General features: G+C 36.6%; 1 protein-coding gene across 1 annotated transcript in view; it reads right to left on the bottom strand.

Annotated features, from left to right (window-relative positions):
- LOC134529374 (fibulin-1-like) overlaps positions 1-17,976 on the bottom strand; it is a 539,830-nt gene that overhangs the window by 494,284 nt on the left and 27,570 nt on the right. The window contains exon 2 of the mRNA XM_063363371.1: positions 4,899-5,061. Within this exon, the coding sequence (XP_063219441.1) occupies positions 4,899-5,061 (163 nt within the window). The remainder of the gene's footprint in view (positions 1-4,898; positions 5,062-17,976) is intronic.

The following is a 17,976-nucleotide window of genomic DNA, read 5'->3' as shown; positions in this document are numbered from 1 at the left end:
AAATTCTCTTGCTGGCTAGAGGTAGTCTGGTGTGTATAAACACACCTACGTCACCGCGCGGCATTAGAGATGTCGCGTGCCGTTTAAGGTCATTGTCCATCTGACTGCAGCGGGTTCAGGGAGGAGGGTGTTATTAGATAAGGCACATCCGCGCGCCTGTTGGCCACCGACGATGATAGCATGCTAAGCTTTTCCGAAGGGTGGGGGGGGGGGGGGGTCAAAGACCTTGGCTACAGGGGAGCAAACACCTGAGATACGTCTTGCGAGCGCCTGGTCTCGGTATGAGCGGCGCGGAGAAAACGAATCAGAGAAAGATTGGCAGCACTGTCAAGATGGCTGCGCCCTTAGGACGGGGCCTAAACATAAACAATCGTGTCGCTCACGACACTGGTATGTGGAAAACCTTACAATTAATTTTAATTAAGAGCACTAGCGATAGAGTGTTCCGGGATAAATAATTAACCTAGCAGTGCTTACGAAAGTGTCAAGATGTACTCATTTCCGCCACTAAAGGAACAGTAGTTGCCGTGAAAATTGAGATGTGCTCGCTTGTAGCTTACATAGAATACTAGACTTGCTTAAGATCTATTATATAAATCGAAAAATATACGATTGTGACTTTCTCTCACACTAGACATGCCACAATATTCAAAAGAAAATGCACATAACTACGGTAGTTACAACCAAATATGATTTCTGTGTTCCTTATGATTTTTTTACATCGCCAGGTTTATAGCAGTTAAAGGGATTAATTTGATTGGCTTAACTCGGTCATTTCTTGGGAGAAACTTACATGATTGCAGTTATACACTTTTATAATCAGTCATCACAATTCAAATACAAAAATAAACATAACAATAATTGGCAAGGATCCCGCGGTTATTTAAAATTTAACTAATGAAAATGCTTTAAGATTATCTAAACACTAACCAATATATGATCGAAGAGATAACATTATATATAAATTGATAAACTTTATAATTTTTTACTAACTGTCCCATATTATGAATCAGTCTTAATGTCTTCTGAATTTAAAATAAAATCAAAAAAAGGTTCGAAAGACGAATATTTAAAAGAAGTCTTACATTATTCAGTTTTATCTTTTGACACTTAGCTGCATGCGAGGCATAGTATGTTGATGTCTAGATGCGTTGGAGAGAGAGGCGGTAGAAGAGGGCCACTCCCAAAGGACTTATGGAGGCCGAAAGAAGAACACAGATTTGGGCGTGCAGTATTCAGCCCATCGCTGGGACCCCACAGAGGTTAAGTTAAACCATCGAAAGAACCACCCATGGATGTGGAGACGAAAACATTAGTAATCAGTACTAACTCACTACGGCTATAAATTTAAAAGGAATAAAGGGAAAAACCTCTTTGTATATTGATTACGCCCTTAACCGTAGTCAAACTCTCTGCTTGCGAATTACATGGAAGCTCGTACACAATATATAGGCGATTCCACACGTGACCATGGCGAAGGATGCACGGTGACTCCCCGCGGGGACGGAAGGGTCACTATGTTAAAAGCCCAATGGGTCTTCAAAAGAGAGTGGGGGAAGAGAAAAAAGGTGTGTGGCTAGTAGTGATGAGGGAGAAGAGACCTGTCCTGAGTGGCCAGGGGTCCGAGTGGTGTAGGGGTGTCCAAAACAACAAAGATGAATTTTTATCGCACCAAACTATAGTTCGCACGACTGCCGCTAGACCGTGCGGTGTAAGAAGTTAGATCCAGCCAGGTGCCTAGAGTTTGGAGAGGTGATGCTCCTTGGTGGGACAAACAAGAGATAATCAGAGATTATTTCCAAAGGCGTCTGAGAGATTGCGCCCAAGGGACGTGCGTGCTAGTATAGGCGTGGTATGTTTTCTAAGGGGAGGGGTTTAAAGAGGAGACTGCTATTCCCCGGGTGCTGGTTCTGAGAAGGCCTGCAGAAAACTTACAGCGTGAGGGGAGAGGTGGAAGAAGCTTGCATTCTGAGAACGCTGCAGGGTCCGATACTTTCCAGTGTCCTCTGAAGCACTAAAACAGGAGCACCGCGCCTGATCTTAGCTCCTGACCAACACAGGGTGCTGTGAGATGGATCAGAATTTGTCTTCACGGAGGGCGGTAGAAATAACATGCCGGGTTGTGCAGGGAGGCGGGCGAAATGGGAATCGTTCCGCCAACGCCACATGGGAGCCATGGCACATCCAGCCGAGATGCTGAGCCAAGTAGTGAACTTACTGGGTAAAGTTTAAATCAAAAGAGGCCCTGGAAGTACAGTAAGAAAAGAAAATTAATTATCTCTGAAATAGAGTCAAAAACGTAAACTATATCATGGTCCTTATTAAAATTGTGTGATATTTTACTTGGCCAGAAAAATAAATTATCAACAGACCATCAAGAGCTGACATTTTTAAAAGCGGGAAAATTATTCGGTAGTCAATAAACTATTTGGTATCTTTTATTAAAAGAATATAACCTAGAAAAATGTCACATTAAGCATACTGTGCTGCCAATTAGTACTTTTGGCACAATTCTAAATTTGAATTTTTGAAAAATAATTTTGTCAGTCATTTCTGCTGCTAACACTAAAACTTTTTCTGTCTCCTGTACACTCCCATTTAATCTTTGTCAGGCTAGTTTCCCAATCCCTTCCCAGCACTGTATCTAATTTTGGCCAACCATCTAATGACCCAGTAGGCGCGCTCATCTTATTCTCGCTTTGGTGCACGTCCGTCACCTGTAATTCTCCTCCGAGCCGTGATCAAGACGGCTCATCTCGGCGTTATCCCAGGACACAGTTTTTCTAGGAGCTCTACTGACACAAGCAGCCCAGAGGTAGACCCACGAGTCGTTTGGCTCAAGCTACCAGCACTTCTCGGGCTTAATTTCCCACAGCAGCGCAGTTTCCACCTCCACCACCTCTCTCCTGCCCTTCCTGGGAACCAGGCCAAGTTCACTGGCTTGTCACCAACCCTGGCTGAATCCAAGTACGCCCATCGGTCTGCTAAGGTACCACCTCTGCCCTTTCGTGGAAGATTGCGAGTTATTTACCCTGGGTGTTTGAAGGCTCGCTAAACAAATGCCCCCTGGCACCTCACGCAACAAACAATGCACCATAGTTCATTTCCAAGCAACCAGAGCACTGCACTAGTCTCCTCCATAAGCTCAATGCTTTAGCAGTCGCCTCGTGCGAGTCGATCTTTTCTTGTTTCGGACACCCCTCAGTAGGTCGAGCTGACATCGGCCAGTACCACCAATTCGTAATATCAAAGTCAGTATTTCTCGACCACCCCCCGGAAATCTTCGGAACATTTCGGTCCAGAAGCCGAAGTCTCCGCCCTTTATTTTGATTGACTTCGCCTTTTTAATTACGAGTCGCTGCCACCCCAAATATTCTTCTCACCGCGAGAGCAGACTGACAACATCGCATCGTCGGCGAGCCGCTCAACAAGACTTCCGTCCTGTTGTTGTGCAAATATGTAGTCAACTAGGCAAGGGATGGTCTCCTCAGAACTCAATTTTAATAATTTATTAGTCAGTCTGTGTGTTTGATAGAGGTAGTTAAACTTTGCTAAATTTAATTATGATTTTAAATTCTGGAAATGTCCGCGACAACCGCGCTTGTTTGTGAGGTTCGCACCCTGGCGGGCTATTGTGCTGATGCTAGAAGCCACCTCCCTGTCTGGTGAGTTGTTGTCATTCTTTATTCCCCGACCATCACCGTTTTTAGTGGGCGTTTTATGCCTATTTTACTAACTGTCTGTGAACCAGTTCTGATCATGTTTGATTCGGGCTTGTTCGCAGACAGGGTCCAAGAGCCGGATGTGGACTTGACCATACCACCCTCAACTCCTTCCTCCGGGAAGCTGCACGACTAAGGTACCCCGGTACCATGTAACCTACTAATGTACATTCATACCACAAAAATGTTCAGCACAATAAAAAAAAATATTCCCACACCTGAACCTGGGAAGTTAGATCTACATACAAACAGTAAATGCAAAAGACCACAAAAAAGGAGGCTTGGAAAAAATAATTCATGCAAAGGTTAACAAACCTCCTGCTACCCTCAACACAGTGACATTTTCTACACAATGTAAAACATGCATATCTCCAATAATTCCAGGAATTTTCGTGTTTTTTTTCTACGGCAAAAGCGTTTTGAGGTTTTTAGAGTTCCAAATTGTTTAATTTTTACAGGCTTTTTTTCTCTCGAAAATATTTTTTTTTATTTTTTTTTAGAGGAGTTTTGTCTTTAAAAATGGAAACTTTGGCGAATTTTAACGAATTTTGGGAAATTTTTTTGCATGTTTGGTAATTGTTTGCATATTTTGAAGGTCAAAGTCAAGGTTATCCAAGAAAGCCGCTGCGGTCGTCACCACCTCACACCTCACTCCAACTCGAGTTTCAGTATGCCCTATAATATAGTATTAAACTTACTCGAAAAAAAATTCATACATTCATCAAACATCCATTTTATGACATCACAAACACCTTCATTGCAAGCGCAACTTATTAGACACGTGCGTTATGGCAACTACTCAATATAGTGGGTTGATTTGTTAGGATTCAGCTTCAAATAAATTATTCAACCATTATCTTTTTGGGAAAAGTTTTTTAAAATGTTCTGTTTCTTTTTTGCTCACACATATTGTAGTTTAATTTTCCTTACGTAATTTATACATACCCCCGTACAATCTATGTATATTTATATATGCTGTTGATTTATAAGTATAGTAAAAAATTCCCTTAAAATTAATAACAGTAATTACATCCATGTGTTATAACATTTGAAGTTTAAGCAACTTACATAATTTTATTATGTAGAATTGCGTTTTCAGTTGCAAGTAGCTAACATACAGAAATGTTTTCTCTTTTTCTTTAACAGTATGAACATAGTAATAAACACTGTTCCTACCTGTAAGCTCGAAGGCAGCATATCTCAATTGTTGAGAGGCACATGCTCTGTTGCTCCACGGAGACGCCAGTCACAGGAGCCGCATACTGATCACACTGTACCTTTTCAGCCGCCAGCGTGGAACCAATAGAACAGCAGTGAACAAACGTCGATTCCAATGCCCCTGAAACATTCAAAATATTTTCGGTCATTTTCTCATAATCTAATAATCTGTTATTTTAATATTGCAATAGTTTTATACGTGTAATTAATTATATATATATATATATATATATATATATATATTAGTTAACTGACGAGTAAAATTTTCAATGAAAACGCTATTTCAATACAGATTTCATGGTTAACACTTTTGAGTGTGGAATGCGGTAGCCAAACAATAGGTTCTAAGAATATGGCCAGCAGCCAATATTTTTTGCATATGAGAAATGTTCACTCGTATCAAAAGGCTGAACCGACTATACATAAGAATATTACTTAAGTTATGTTCAAGAATGATAGTCATCTACATGTTTTACCTCAGATGTGATAAACGTTTCCCGTTAAATGGTGCCAATATTCTTACAAAGATTTTTTTTTGTTTAAAGAAGAAACACTGAGTGATACAACGTGTTTATAAACTTAATTTAAATATGGCATATATTTAAGTTAATTATTCATGTTGTCGATCACAATGAGCATCGAAAACATGTGACCGAACCCCACAAATGAAAAGCCGACAATAGTATGTCATATCTGAATCATATTGTTACAAGGATAGTGGGTGTGTGGCAACGAGGTAGGTCAGCTCATTAACCAGCCTGCGCTCACCTGTGGGTCGGGCGCGGTCCATTCCATAATAATCTCTTATCGGATTAGCAACGGCGCCTCGTTATTTCGCCCTCCCCTCCCCCACAGCAGCTAGATTTCTCAGCACCTCTGGAGAGATTTTCAAATTCTCAGACCCCACCTGCGTAAAGTGGCGTAAATAGAACGCCATTGTTCTGGGAGCTTCATGTGTAAATTCTACCCTGTTTATATGACACTTCAAAAAGGTGCAAGACCATTCCAGAAAGGTGGCTAAGAGGTATAATAACGGTGATGCCAACCTCTGAGGCAGTGGAGTGACCCCGTAGTGAGCAAAAGTAGACGGCGAGCGACGGGCTTCGTTTGCGGATACTGGTGCATCGGGAATGTGTTGTGTGCGACGGACGTGTGAGTATTGCGAGCCAGTGTGTTGGGACAGACATGCGAGGTAAGATACGAGCGGTAGGGGAGTTACTGTCGAGTCGAGATTCAGGGGAGAGAATGAACTGTGGACTAAATGAAAGAAAGATTAGTTAGTTGACACATGTTTTCAGTGTTGTGATATAATTAATAGTGTAAATAATAGTTAACACATGATACGGTACTTAGCGAATTGGGATATCCTTTTCTACCCAGTTTTACCACTAGTAACATTATTTATTAAGGAGTTTGAATATTTTTGTTATGAAAATTGGCACATGCTTAAGTTGGGAATTGGGAAACATTAGATTTTTTTTTTTGTGTTTGGAATCAATGCCTATTTTTTTTTTATTTTTGCTATATTTATGTTACAAAAAAAGATATATTGGTTGGAAGAATTTTCACGAAAATTATTTTTAGTTTAAAACTTACTAAAAAACTTTTAAATGCCAAATTTATTCAACAATGTTTAAGTAGAAAAGTTAAAGACGCCGTGATAAATGAACTCTATTTTAATTATGCAAAAAAATTCTTCATTGTGTAATATTATTTTTATCAACATTGTACACTAACACAGTTTGAATGTATAATTTTGTCTAGGGAGTAATAAATAAATTGAAATAAAACGTATTTGTTAAGTTTTCAAAAGTGCTATTAGAAGTCAGAAATCACAGCCATAAGATTTAAGTTCCTATACGCGGGACCAGAAATATCTGAACTACAAGTACTCTCACAGCAGGTATATAGATATGAATATATGTAGTTAATCATATTGAGACATAATAATCCGTTTGCTACGATAAAAAACACTTAATATGTCTTATTATCCAACATTCCTCAGGCTGTAAGGAAACATTAACAAAAATATTTTTATGTCTTTTGTTAAAGATATTAAGCCATTGGACTCTTATACTATTGCACTGATGCATGCGCATTATTAAATCGTGGTGTTAAGGATTTTTTTAAACAATAAGCATTGGTTGGGGTCCTTCTCACACCACTATGCCACAGGGGAACGTTTAGTATTCAAAAAAAGTCAAATGACTGCAGGCCTCATGCAGCCAGCCTCCGAAGACCTTCAATCACACGTGCCAAAAGAGTTTTATAGCGTGTTCAACAGATGTTCTTGGTGTACATGTGTCTTGGGATCCCCTCGGTATGTGCGTCACTAGATGTGACGAGGGTCGTGGGTTCAAGCCTTGAACCCCGGAATCGCTCAAATATACAAGCACTGTGTCGGTGCGTTCAACAGATGTGCTTGGTGTTCATGTGTCTAGGGATCCCCTCGGTAGGTGCGTCATTAGATGTGACGAGGGTCGTGGGTTCAAGCCTTGAACCCCGGAATCGCTCGAATATACAAGTAGGCCTACTGTCTCGGTGCGTTCAACAGATGTGCATGGTGTACATGTGTCAAGGGATCCCCTCGGTAGATGCGTCACTAGATGTGACGAGGGTCGTGTGTACAAACCTGGAACCCCGGAATCGCTCGAATATACGAGCACTTAGTCGGTGCTTTCGTAGTCATTGCAGTTCCGCGTGATCTTTTCCCGGAGAGGGTGACTTCAAGGTCGACCAATACGACTTCCTTTCACTCGTTACTATTACTGGCGCGCGCATACCTTCGCTCGCGATTATTTCCAAATCGATTAGTGACGAAGGGATTTTAAGTGTGTATTTGCATAACCAGAGAGTAAACAAGGGCTGTGTTGTTTCATGTTTCACAGTTAATACTGGATTTTTTTTAATTTGAGCTTTAAAAATCGTATTCATAAAAAAAACCTTACAGGGATTTTTAAAGTTTTTTAATGGCAATAATTATTCCTTACTTGCAATTTTTAAAATTTTTGTATAGTTTAAGTTTTGAGCCATGTATCCTGTGTTTTTGGCATGAATTACATGTTATATAGCTTTTATAACTTTTTACGATTTAAAATCCAATAACAGACCCCAGTCTGTGACAGCAGTGTGAAAAATAAATGGAAATTTACTTTATGCCGGCAACTAAAACTATCATAAAAATCACACACATGGGCGATTCCAGAGAGTTGGGCAAGGAAGGCAGCTGCCACCATATGGATATGGAAAAAAGAATTAAAACATGGAGCAAAGCTCTGTAGTTGGAGAAAATTTGTAACATATTCTCACAAAATATTGTTAAAAAATAAAATTTTTATATCTTTTTTTCCTTTGTTATTGTTTTAACTCTTTAGCTTCACGACCCATCCTTCTTTACTAATGAGGTTAAATTAAGGAAAATTATCTCCAACCATTTTACCTGATAAAACCAGTCCACAAATTTTAACTTAAATATGTACAAAAATATGAGTTATATGCATTGACGAACCGAAAAAAAAAATCTTTTATAGCATATCATAATCCCATACATAAACAAGTAGTACATAAATGGGGCTCCGAGGACAGGCTGCCGGCTGTGGAGTGGAGAGCGGGTATATGACCGAACTCTCTGACGTTTTAGCGGCCTTCTTGGACTCAAAATTCCTCAAAAATGACCGAAAATGACTCAAAATTCCTAAAAATTTCCTTATTTCATGGGACAAACTCAAGTTCTATTACTTAAAAATTCAAAAAATTATGAATTTGATAAACCTCAAAAGAATTTAACCTTAGAAAGAACCGAAATTCTTCCAGATAGCTCCAATTCCCCGACGACAAGCCACCCCTAAGCCACCGAGGTCATGACATTGACCTTAACCTTGACCATAAAAATTAAATCTTTAATTTTATACCAAAAAATTCCAAAAAAATACACAAAATATAAAAAAATGCTTACTTCAAATGTTTACAGCCATTCCGTGCTCACGGGTGTGACAGTTGAACTAATTTATTTCCACTTAAAATTTAATTTTAGTAATTAAATTGTATTATGAATCCAAGATTACTCTATCATACTGAATATTGCCTATAAACGTCTACATGAAAATAATTCTGATGTAAATATTGTCACAAAAATTTTAATTAGTAAGCTTTGAAAAAACATCACGGGTGTGACATTATTTGGACAACATGCAGTGTGTTAATGTCTTAAGATACATATTTCTGTGACTAAACATTGCATAATGTTTCAGCAATTTACTTATTTATAAAGATACATTTACTGAACACATTCTAACTAAAAACTTCGTTCAAATTTAACATTGAAGATAAATTAATTAATTTTACATCATCACGGGTGTGACAATGAATCCTCACGGGTATGACTTGTTTGATTATCATCAGCAAGGAAACAGTTTATGTCCAGGTTTATTAAAAATTGTAATAGATAATGTCTGAATAATTGTCAAATTGTCACACTTTTCAGATGATATCTGCTATTATTTTTTTTAAAAACATTCTACAATAATTCACAAGTACAGAATAGTAGAATTAGTCAGAAAACACATTATTAATTTTCTTTTTTAATTCATAAAATACCCTGTCTCCCACCACCTTGATAGCAAGTTCATTCAAAACTTTCAAAATTGGCCCTAAAGAAATATAAGAAATGTCCTGTTCGTCCATTTTTAAAATTTAACCCGCCCTTTTATCATACATTTTCAGAGCCATCACTTTCACTTCTCCATTGTCGTCTACTGAATTCTGACACACACAAACATAGTTGCACTTTATTTTTTTGTTTTTTGACTCAAATTGAGTCAAAACATAGCTCCCAGGATGAATATCTGTTGTAAGATAATCATCTTGAGAGTCCGAGTCAGAAAAGTACACATCATGATATCTTAGTCTGCTTGACTGCTGGTGTGACTTTGCTTGCAGGGTTTGGTTTTGCTGAAATACCAGGCAGTTTTCTTTCATAGACTGAACAGTTTCTGCTGTCATAAGATGGTCTTCATCGGATGGTGCAAAAAAATGTATTTTTTTGCTATCCAGGAATACCCTTTACATTCTCCCACCGTTTCATCAAGTATGCCTTATTTTTTTCAATATCTGCACTTGCGACATACATCTGAATCTTAGATGTAGCTGTTGCAGCACATCGATGAAAGTCTTCAGCATTGTTTATTATTACCTGTCTTTCTTTTACTTTCAGCCACACAATTCGTTTCACAGTACCACCGATACCATCCACTGCACCTTTGCCATGGGACGTGGCAAAAAAGTTCCACTCTCCTTCAACTCCAAAGTCTTTCTTAAAGAAACACAGATTTGAAAGCGTAAACTTATTTTTAAATTGTGCTGCGCACCCATCAGAAAAGAGTATAATATTTTTGAAAGTGAATTCTTCTTTTACTTTGTTTATAATCTCTTTCTAGAAAGTCCATACAGCAAATTTGTCATGGGATACGTCATCACTAACCACAACATATGAATTTGTTTTTTTTTTTGACCAGGCACAGCACGTGAACACAGTTATTTGATCATGAGTACAATGTGCGCTCTGGATCTCATCTTGTGCAACATTTGAATAATTTTCTGCAAAATCTATCTGAATTACAATGTCATCTTCACTAAGGTTCAATTTCTTTGTTTCAAAATAGTCCCCTTGAACTTTTTTCGCAAAGCAATGAGTCTTGTAAATGGGCAACTGATTTTGGAGTTCCATACATGCATCTTCTATAGTGTCTTCATTAACGGCGAAATGTCAATCATCAAGTTTTCCTCTGCACTCAGCACTATAGTCATTATGATATCATATACTGGTGGCACAACATCAGTAAAAGTCTCTTCTTGTGTTGTTTTTGTCGTCGATGCCAACGAAATCTGCGTCACCATCGGCAACGCTGACGCCAGTGTTACTGTATACAATGATACAATTTCCATAGACTTCAACTTTAAAAATGGTAAATATGTCATCGAGTTTACAAGAACAGGTAATTCCGTGAGTTATGCACCATATGAGACCAACTAGGTGATCCTTACACAGCCCGAGCCAGTAATAAACTGAAAGTCCCACCGTCTGGGTACTCTCGTATATAGACGCAAACAGTGGAATAATATGTTAGTCATAACAAGAAACAATTACTTTAAAACACGAGTAAAAACAACATTCAAAAAAAGGAAACACCCTAAAAAAGATAGCAAATTTGGAAGCAAATTTGACCAAAGGAATAGGCATGCAATACACCCATTGGACACGCAATGTACACACAATACACAAAGAGGACCCGAAGTGTACACACAATTACAAACACAGGACACGAAGTGTACACACAATTACACACAAGACACGCAATGTACACACAATTACTCACACTGGACACAAAGTACACACAGAACACACATTGGACACACAGTACACACTGGACACACAGCACACACATTTAACAAACAGTACACACATTGGACACACAATGGACTCACAGTACACACAGTACACACAATGGACGCACAGTACACAGAGGAAATGCAACATACACACACAGGACACACAATGTAAACACACAGTTCACACAGTACACACACCTATACGTGTTTAGGGCCCTATTCGAGGACCCCATTTGTTACCCTTAAATAGAGGACCTGAATACACAAACACTAACATAGCTTCCGAGGACAATTACTTTAGCAAGCATATCAGAGGACTTGTCAGACTGAGGACCTTTACACAAGGTGTGTCTGGTGCTTTATCCGAGGACTGTAAAGTTTTACAGTTAACTGCAGGACTAGCAAAATCAGTATACATGTTTCAACAAGACAGGGTTCCTGGTAGTCGTGTAGTCGAACCAGTGGTCCTTGCTTAGGTGATACGGAGTCGATTCTCGGGGTTCTTCCGTTCTCTTCCCTCGATAATCCCGCTGCTGCTCCATTTACATTTGACTTCGCTTCATCGTTACTAAATAACTTACCTATATTTTATAATTTCCGTAAAAGTTTTTTTGTTGATAAAAACAACTCATCCGAATTTGTGTAAACATACAAAAACACATATATATTATAACTGAATTACAACATATATTTCGTTCCAAAAACTTCATTTATTTAAATGATATTCACGAAAAAGTTGTTATGGTAATTAATTTTTCTATTAATTGATTTTTTTAACTATGTATTACAACTCAATATTTGTAAGAGAACCCGTAGAACACAGTTTTTCAGTTCTATATGTTCCAATTCCGATATTAAAAAAATGTTTTATTTGAAGACATCAATTCTGCTGGTATTTAACGAAGGTAAAACTAGTGATTTAAGAACAAAAAGTAAGACCTATATCCTACTTATCGTATTAAAGGAAAAATTTAATTTTCATACATATTAACATAGAAATCTCAACATAAATAAACTAATTTTAAAAAAAAAATTCTCAACAGAATGTTTAAACAACAGTGATATCAATAATAAGAATGATACAATTAGAAAAATGTATTCAGTTACATTTTATTACAATTTATAAAATAAAAATATAATAAGTTTTTGGTAAGAGAATAAATACTTTCCGAAATTCTTGTCCATTACGATTGTTATTAGTTTCACGAAGAAACTGAATTACGAAATTAAATAAGAACTATATCATACGAAAAAAAATGGGCATTAAATTGTTTAGAATGATGTTTCATGTTTAATATGAGGACCGCATGGTTATATTTACACACCAGTTTAAATTCAATTCTTAACCGAAGACAGTGTATTGCACCAATCAATCTAAGGACTTTTACACAGTTTGATATATACTATTCCATATTTAATAAGAGGACCGCTTGGTCATTTACACATCAGTTTAAGCTCAATATTTAAACGATGACTGTGTATTGTACCACTCAATCTAAGGACTTTAACACAGTTGGATATATTGTTCCATGTTTAATAAGATGACCCCATGGTCATTTACACACCAGTTTAAAATCAATACTTAACCGAGGACTGTGTATTGTACCACTCAATCTAAGGACCTTTACACAGTTTTATATGTTTTCCATGTTAAATAAGAGGACATCATGGTTTTATTTACACGCCAGTTTAAACTAAATACTTAACTGAGGACTGTGTATTGTACCACTCAATCTAAGGACCTTTACACAGTTTCCAGGGTGGAGAATATACCACCCTGTTGTTTTTGTGTTTCTGGCGCCACTTCCCCCCACCCCCATCCACACCGCTATGCCCGCTCCCCAACATGCTCCATCGCAACTTGCAATTCGTGGAAACGTGCGACTCTACACAAAATCAGCTCAACACGTGTGTCTTCTCCAGTGCTGACAACTTCTTCGTCGCTCAGTGGCGGATCCAGCTTCAAGTTTAGGGAGGGACCGATGACCTAATACCTCCTACTTTAATTGTGCGTCCGAAAATTTCGAAAACTAACAGCTTCTCAAGAGGCTATTTGAACACATGTATGACGTCACGTAAACTAAACAAGTATCACAAAAAATTAAAAAGTATTAAATTAAAATATTGAACCAAATTCTAAAGGTAAGATGCGGCAGGGAGCCTTTTATATTTTTTCACACTTCAGTTTTTCCATAGTTTTTTTTTTCTTTCAATGTGAAGTAGAGGAAAATCATAAAACGTTACCTGGTCCTAATCATCACAGTGAACCGATATTTATTTCCAAACCTGGCCTTCCAACGTGCGCCAACGTACCACAAAAACTCATACAGTCCCCTAAACTTTGTATTTTGAAATACCTAGATTCCTAATCTACCAATTTCTAAAAGTACCAAATAAATATTAGAATAAAATGTACTTATAAACAAAGTCTTCATCATCAGCTTACATAAATTAATTTTTTACATGTCAGATTTTTATAATAATCACATACCAAATTGTATTTTTGTCGCCATTATTTTATTATTTTATTAGTTTTCTCTTGCTTAAAAAGGTTGAACCTTTGTTTTTTTTTTTTTTTAAATTGAGAATGTTATGTTTTTTGTGCATTTTCCATTTGCATCTCCTAAATGAAAAAAAATTATAGTTTCCTTTTTTAAAATTTACTCCATTGTATAATCTATTCTCCTACAAAATACTAACAAATCACAGACAATACTTTAAAGGTTCTGTCATCATGTAGATGAAAAGAGACATAGATAGATACGTCAATTTCTTCAATACAAACTGGAGACTGTTCAGTCTTGAAAAGAAAGACGTATGCTCATATGTTTAAAGACAGAGAACACTTATGAAACTGATTATACGGTAGAAAATTTTTGTATTTATACATATTTAATGCACGTATGTATATCTGTACAGTAAGTTTAGGCTAAGGTTATTCTTCGAATAACTTTTGTTTCTGCTTTGATCGAAAACTTTTGAGGACGAGATACATTCCGGTAATGGTATTTATGTTTTTATAGTACTTCATGAAAGTTGTTTAATTCTATGTGAGTGAAATGTACAAATTAAATATACGAAACATATAAAGAATATCAACTTGAAAGTGTTAAAAATAATAATAAAGTTTTATAAAAAAACTATGTGATTATCACCATTTGTGGCCTTATGTGTTCTTATTTTATTAGCATGCCACTGTTTTAAATAAGTAATGAAGATGGTGTCGGTGAACGTTAGTTTAAATGTTTTGCATAGCATATCAGGATATATGCAAGGAGGTTGGGCAAAGGGGCATTAGTTCAGGTGACTTGTCAAATTGTGTGGGTTGGGGAGAAGTGGGTGGAACTTTGTGTATAAATGTTGTTTATTTATTTATACACAAATAAAAAAAATATATTTTATATTGCATTACAACAAAAGATAGCGTACAAATCGGGTAAACTTTCGGCACCGGAATAGTTAAATAAAAAACACATGCCGATCCTAAATACCGAAATATGATGTAAATATTGGTAAATTACGTATTTTGTGATGTCATTTCTGTAATAATATTTACATGAAGCGCTCAGTTTATCAGTGAAAACCGCCTACTACAAACAAATTTTAAGTTCTTACTTCCAAGAACCGTTAATGAAAGTAGCATTTTTCGTGGCTAGTCAGGAAAAATGTATATCAGGTGAGAAATAATATACCTAGTTTCCTTGATACGTGTTTATGTCTACTCGAAGCGTTGAAACCGTAAACATTTCAAGCGTTGGAGTAGGACGAGGGAAGGAGGAAGGTGGGTGGGAGAGAGGGAGGGAGGGAGGGAGGGAGGGAGGGAGGGAGGGAGGGAGGGAGGGAGGGAGGGAGGAAGGAAGGAAGGCAGGAAGGCAGGCAGGGAGGTAATGAGGTAATCTCAACCCATTCTTAACCAAGTGCAACGTTGCCAAATTAGCGCAGTAGCTGTGTGTGGGATAGCTCACTTGAATTTTTCCAACGTTGCCTGAAACTGGTATCAATATACACGCCAACAAAATAAGAGATATATTGTATGTGAGCTTGGAAAGTAAGAGAAATTAGAAAGGGAAAAAAGATTAACTGTTACTAAAATACTATGTACTCGCAATGATAATTAACTTTTTTTCCCTTGTTTTAATACATCTATAATGATGAGGTGGAAAGAACATGACATACGACGTGTGAAAACATGATAGCGATAAATAAATAATATGTTTGTTCGTATTTATTTATTCATAAAGAAACACAAATCTACGCATTAAAATCAAAAATGTTTTTTTTCAAACACTTTTGTATTTATTTACTTACCCAGGTACCGAAATGGATGACTCTGAGTTAAGCTCAACAAATATAAAATAAACTACCTTGAAAACCCCAACTTGTAAAAGTGTTAATTCACAACTCAAATAGTTAGGGTTTCTATTTTCGCGACAGAATGGTCAGTTCTTAAAACCAGCATTTATTTATAGTCACAGAAAATGGCATCGAATAAAGAAAATCTGAAAGTAGAACTGGAATAGGATATTTTTCATAGTACAGGTAACTAGAGATGATATTTTATTATATTTTTGATATATGTTTACAGAAATGACTTAACAGCTGTCTGTAAAAGTGCATAAAATTTAATTGCGATACCCACCTTTTGTAATTATCGTTTTTTAAACAGCATGTTAAAGACTTAAGTAGATAATATAATGTACCAATGTAAGAACGCAATGAGAAATAGGTCACACAAAATTTATACCTACGCGTGAGATAAAAATGTATAAGGCCGTAGTTTCATTTTTGACTGAAGTCAATCGATAGTTAACTTAACAAAACTAGTTTTCCGTCTGCTTTAAAATAAATGTGTTGTTTTCTTATTATAAGCTTATCTCATTCCTATTTTTTATGACCTGAAGATTGAAAAACATTTGTTTAGATAAAAGTCAACTTGTTACTGGTTGTAAGGTTCACACGCTGTGAAAAATTCTGTTTGACGTTTTGACCAAGTCATGATTAAAAATAATCTACTAATAATCGTATCCAAAAATTTTCCAGTAACAATAACATAATAAGTCTAAATAATAAATAAATTCTGATCAGATAGTTTACTTAGATTTGAAACTAGGACTAAATTATCATATAATAATAAAAATATTTTAGTTACAGCTGCGGAATAACACTACCATTGTAAAATGAAACAAAAATATGCTAAGCAATGGAGCCTTTTAATAGAATACATGTTTCATAATTTTGTTAAGTATATTCTTAAACTTCAAATACTACGAAAGGTCTATTGCATGACTAATCATTTAGCTTTTTCCAACCGTGTGTACACATAACACTACATACATAACACACATACGCACACTTCGTCCACAGTAACATGAATGGTATTGGAATTATTTCAATTTATTGTAACAGATTTTGGAAGTAATTTATAACACCAATAATATTATGTTCATTTTAGTTCAACCATTTTAAACTGCACAGTATGGATAGTTTACAATTTTCATTTGTTTATTTATTTTATATTGTTACGTAAAATAAATCATAAATAATATTAATTTTATTTACAAATTTAACTAAATATCTACATATAACGCGTGTGCTACGTAGTTTTGGTGACGGTTACTTACGAAGTTCATAAAAATCAGAGTCGCTAAAATTTTTAAATAGTTAAAAGTTCTTAAAATGTAACTTATATTATATTTTTTATTTCAAAGACTTTTTAGATGACTTGCAAACTTTCACATATACGTATTACACAAAGATAAGAGCGTTTTCACGTGACACTGTAACAGCCTGGAGGGGAACCAAACGTGGAAAGGAAAATGTGATTTGTCGCCTGCTGTCAGACATGACGTGAGTAAATTTGCGAATTATGGTTAGCTGGTAAAATGTGCTCTATACAAAACACTGACTGGCGAATGCGATTAAAATTGAGTACATGCACAAAAACCTATGCGAATGACTTGCGCGTTTCACACTCTTAGTGTTTAATGTCGTGAAATTTATGTGAAAAAATTGAAAAAGAAAGTTTGATTTTTGTGCTTCAAAGATTACACACAATCCCTTACAAATTAATAGCTATAATTCATCCCAACCTATTTAAACAGAGGCATAATACAAAACCTCACTCTATTGACGAGGAATCCAACCCATGCCCAGGACGGATCTAGGGCTTTCCTTCAACGGGGTCAAAAATGTGTTTGCGCTTCCCACTCACAATGTATTACAGACCAACAGCAAAATTATTAATTTGCGTCCGTGTACATTATAGTCCTAGTATAAAATTAAAGTTAACATTCGTCTAACCCGTGTACTTGAATTTCATTTCACAGGTTTAAGTATAAAAAAATTTGGTTTGATGAAGCACGGACTGGATTAAAATTAGTAATTTTCCTAACTAACAAATGTGGTGAATGTAGCCGACGCTCGGTGGGTTTACTTGGGGCTCTCTCGTGTTTTATCACCCCTTGAGGAAAATATATTTTAAACAAATAATAACAATTTTGTCACTATTTATTACATACAGCAAGCACTACGCGGCTTTCACAAGGGACTTCCAGAAAAAAAAAAATCTGTCGCTCTCATCCCCACCCTGCTTTTCCTCCCGCGGATCAAAACAACTGCATTCCATGGTGAACACACCACAGATTGCACA

This window comes from Bacillus rossius, chromosome 2, assembly GCF_032445375.1.
Source record: "Bacillus rossius redtenbacheri isolate Brsri chromosome 2, Brsri_v3, whole genome shotgun sequence".
NCBI lineage: Eukaryota > Metazoa > Arthropoda > Insecta > Phasmatodea > Bacillidae > Bacillus > Bacillus rossius.
This window is presented reverse-complemented; position numbering and strand designations above follow the sequence as displayed.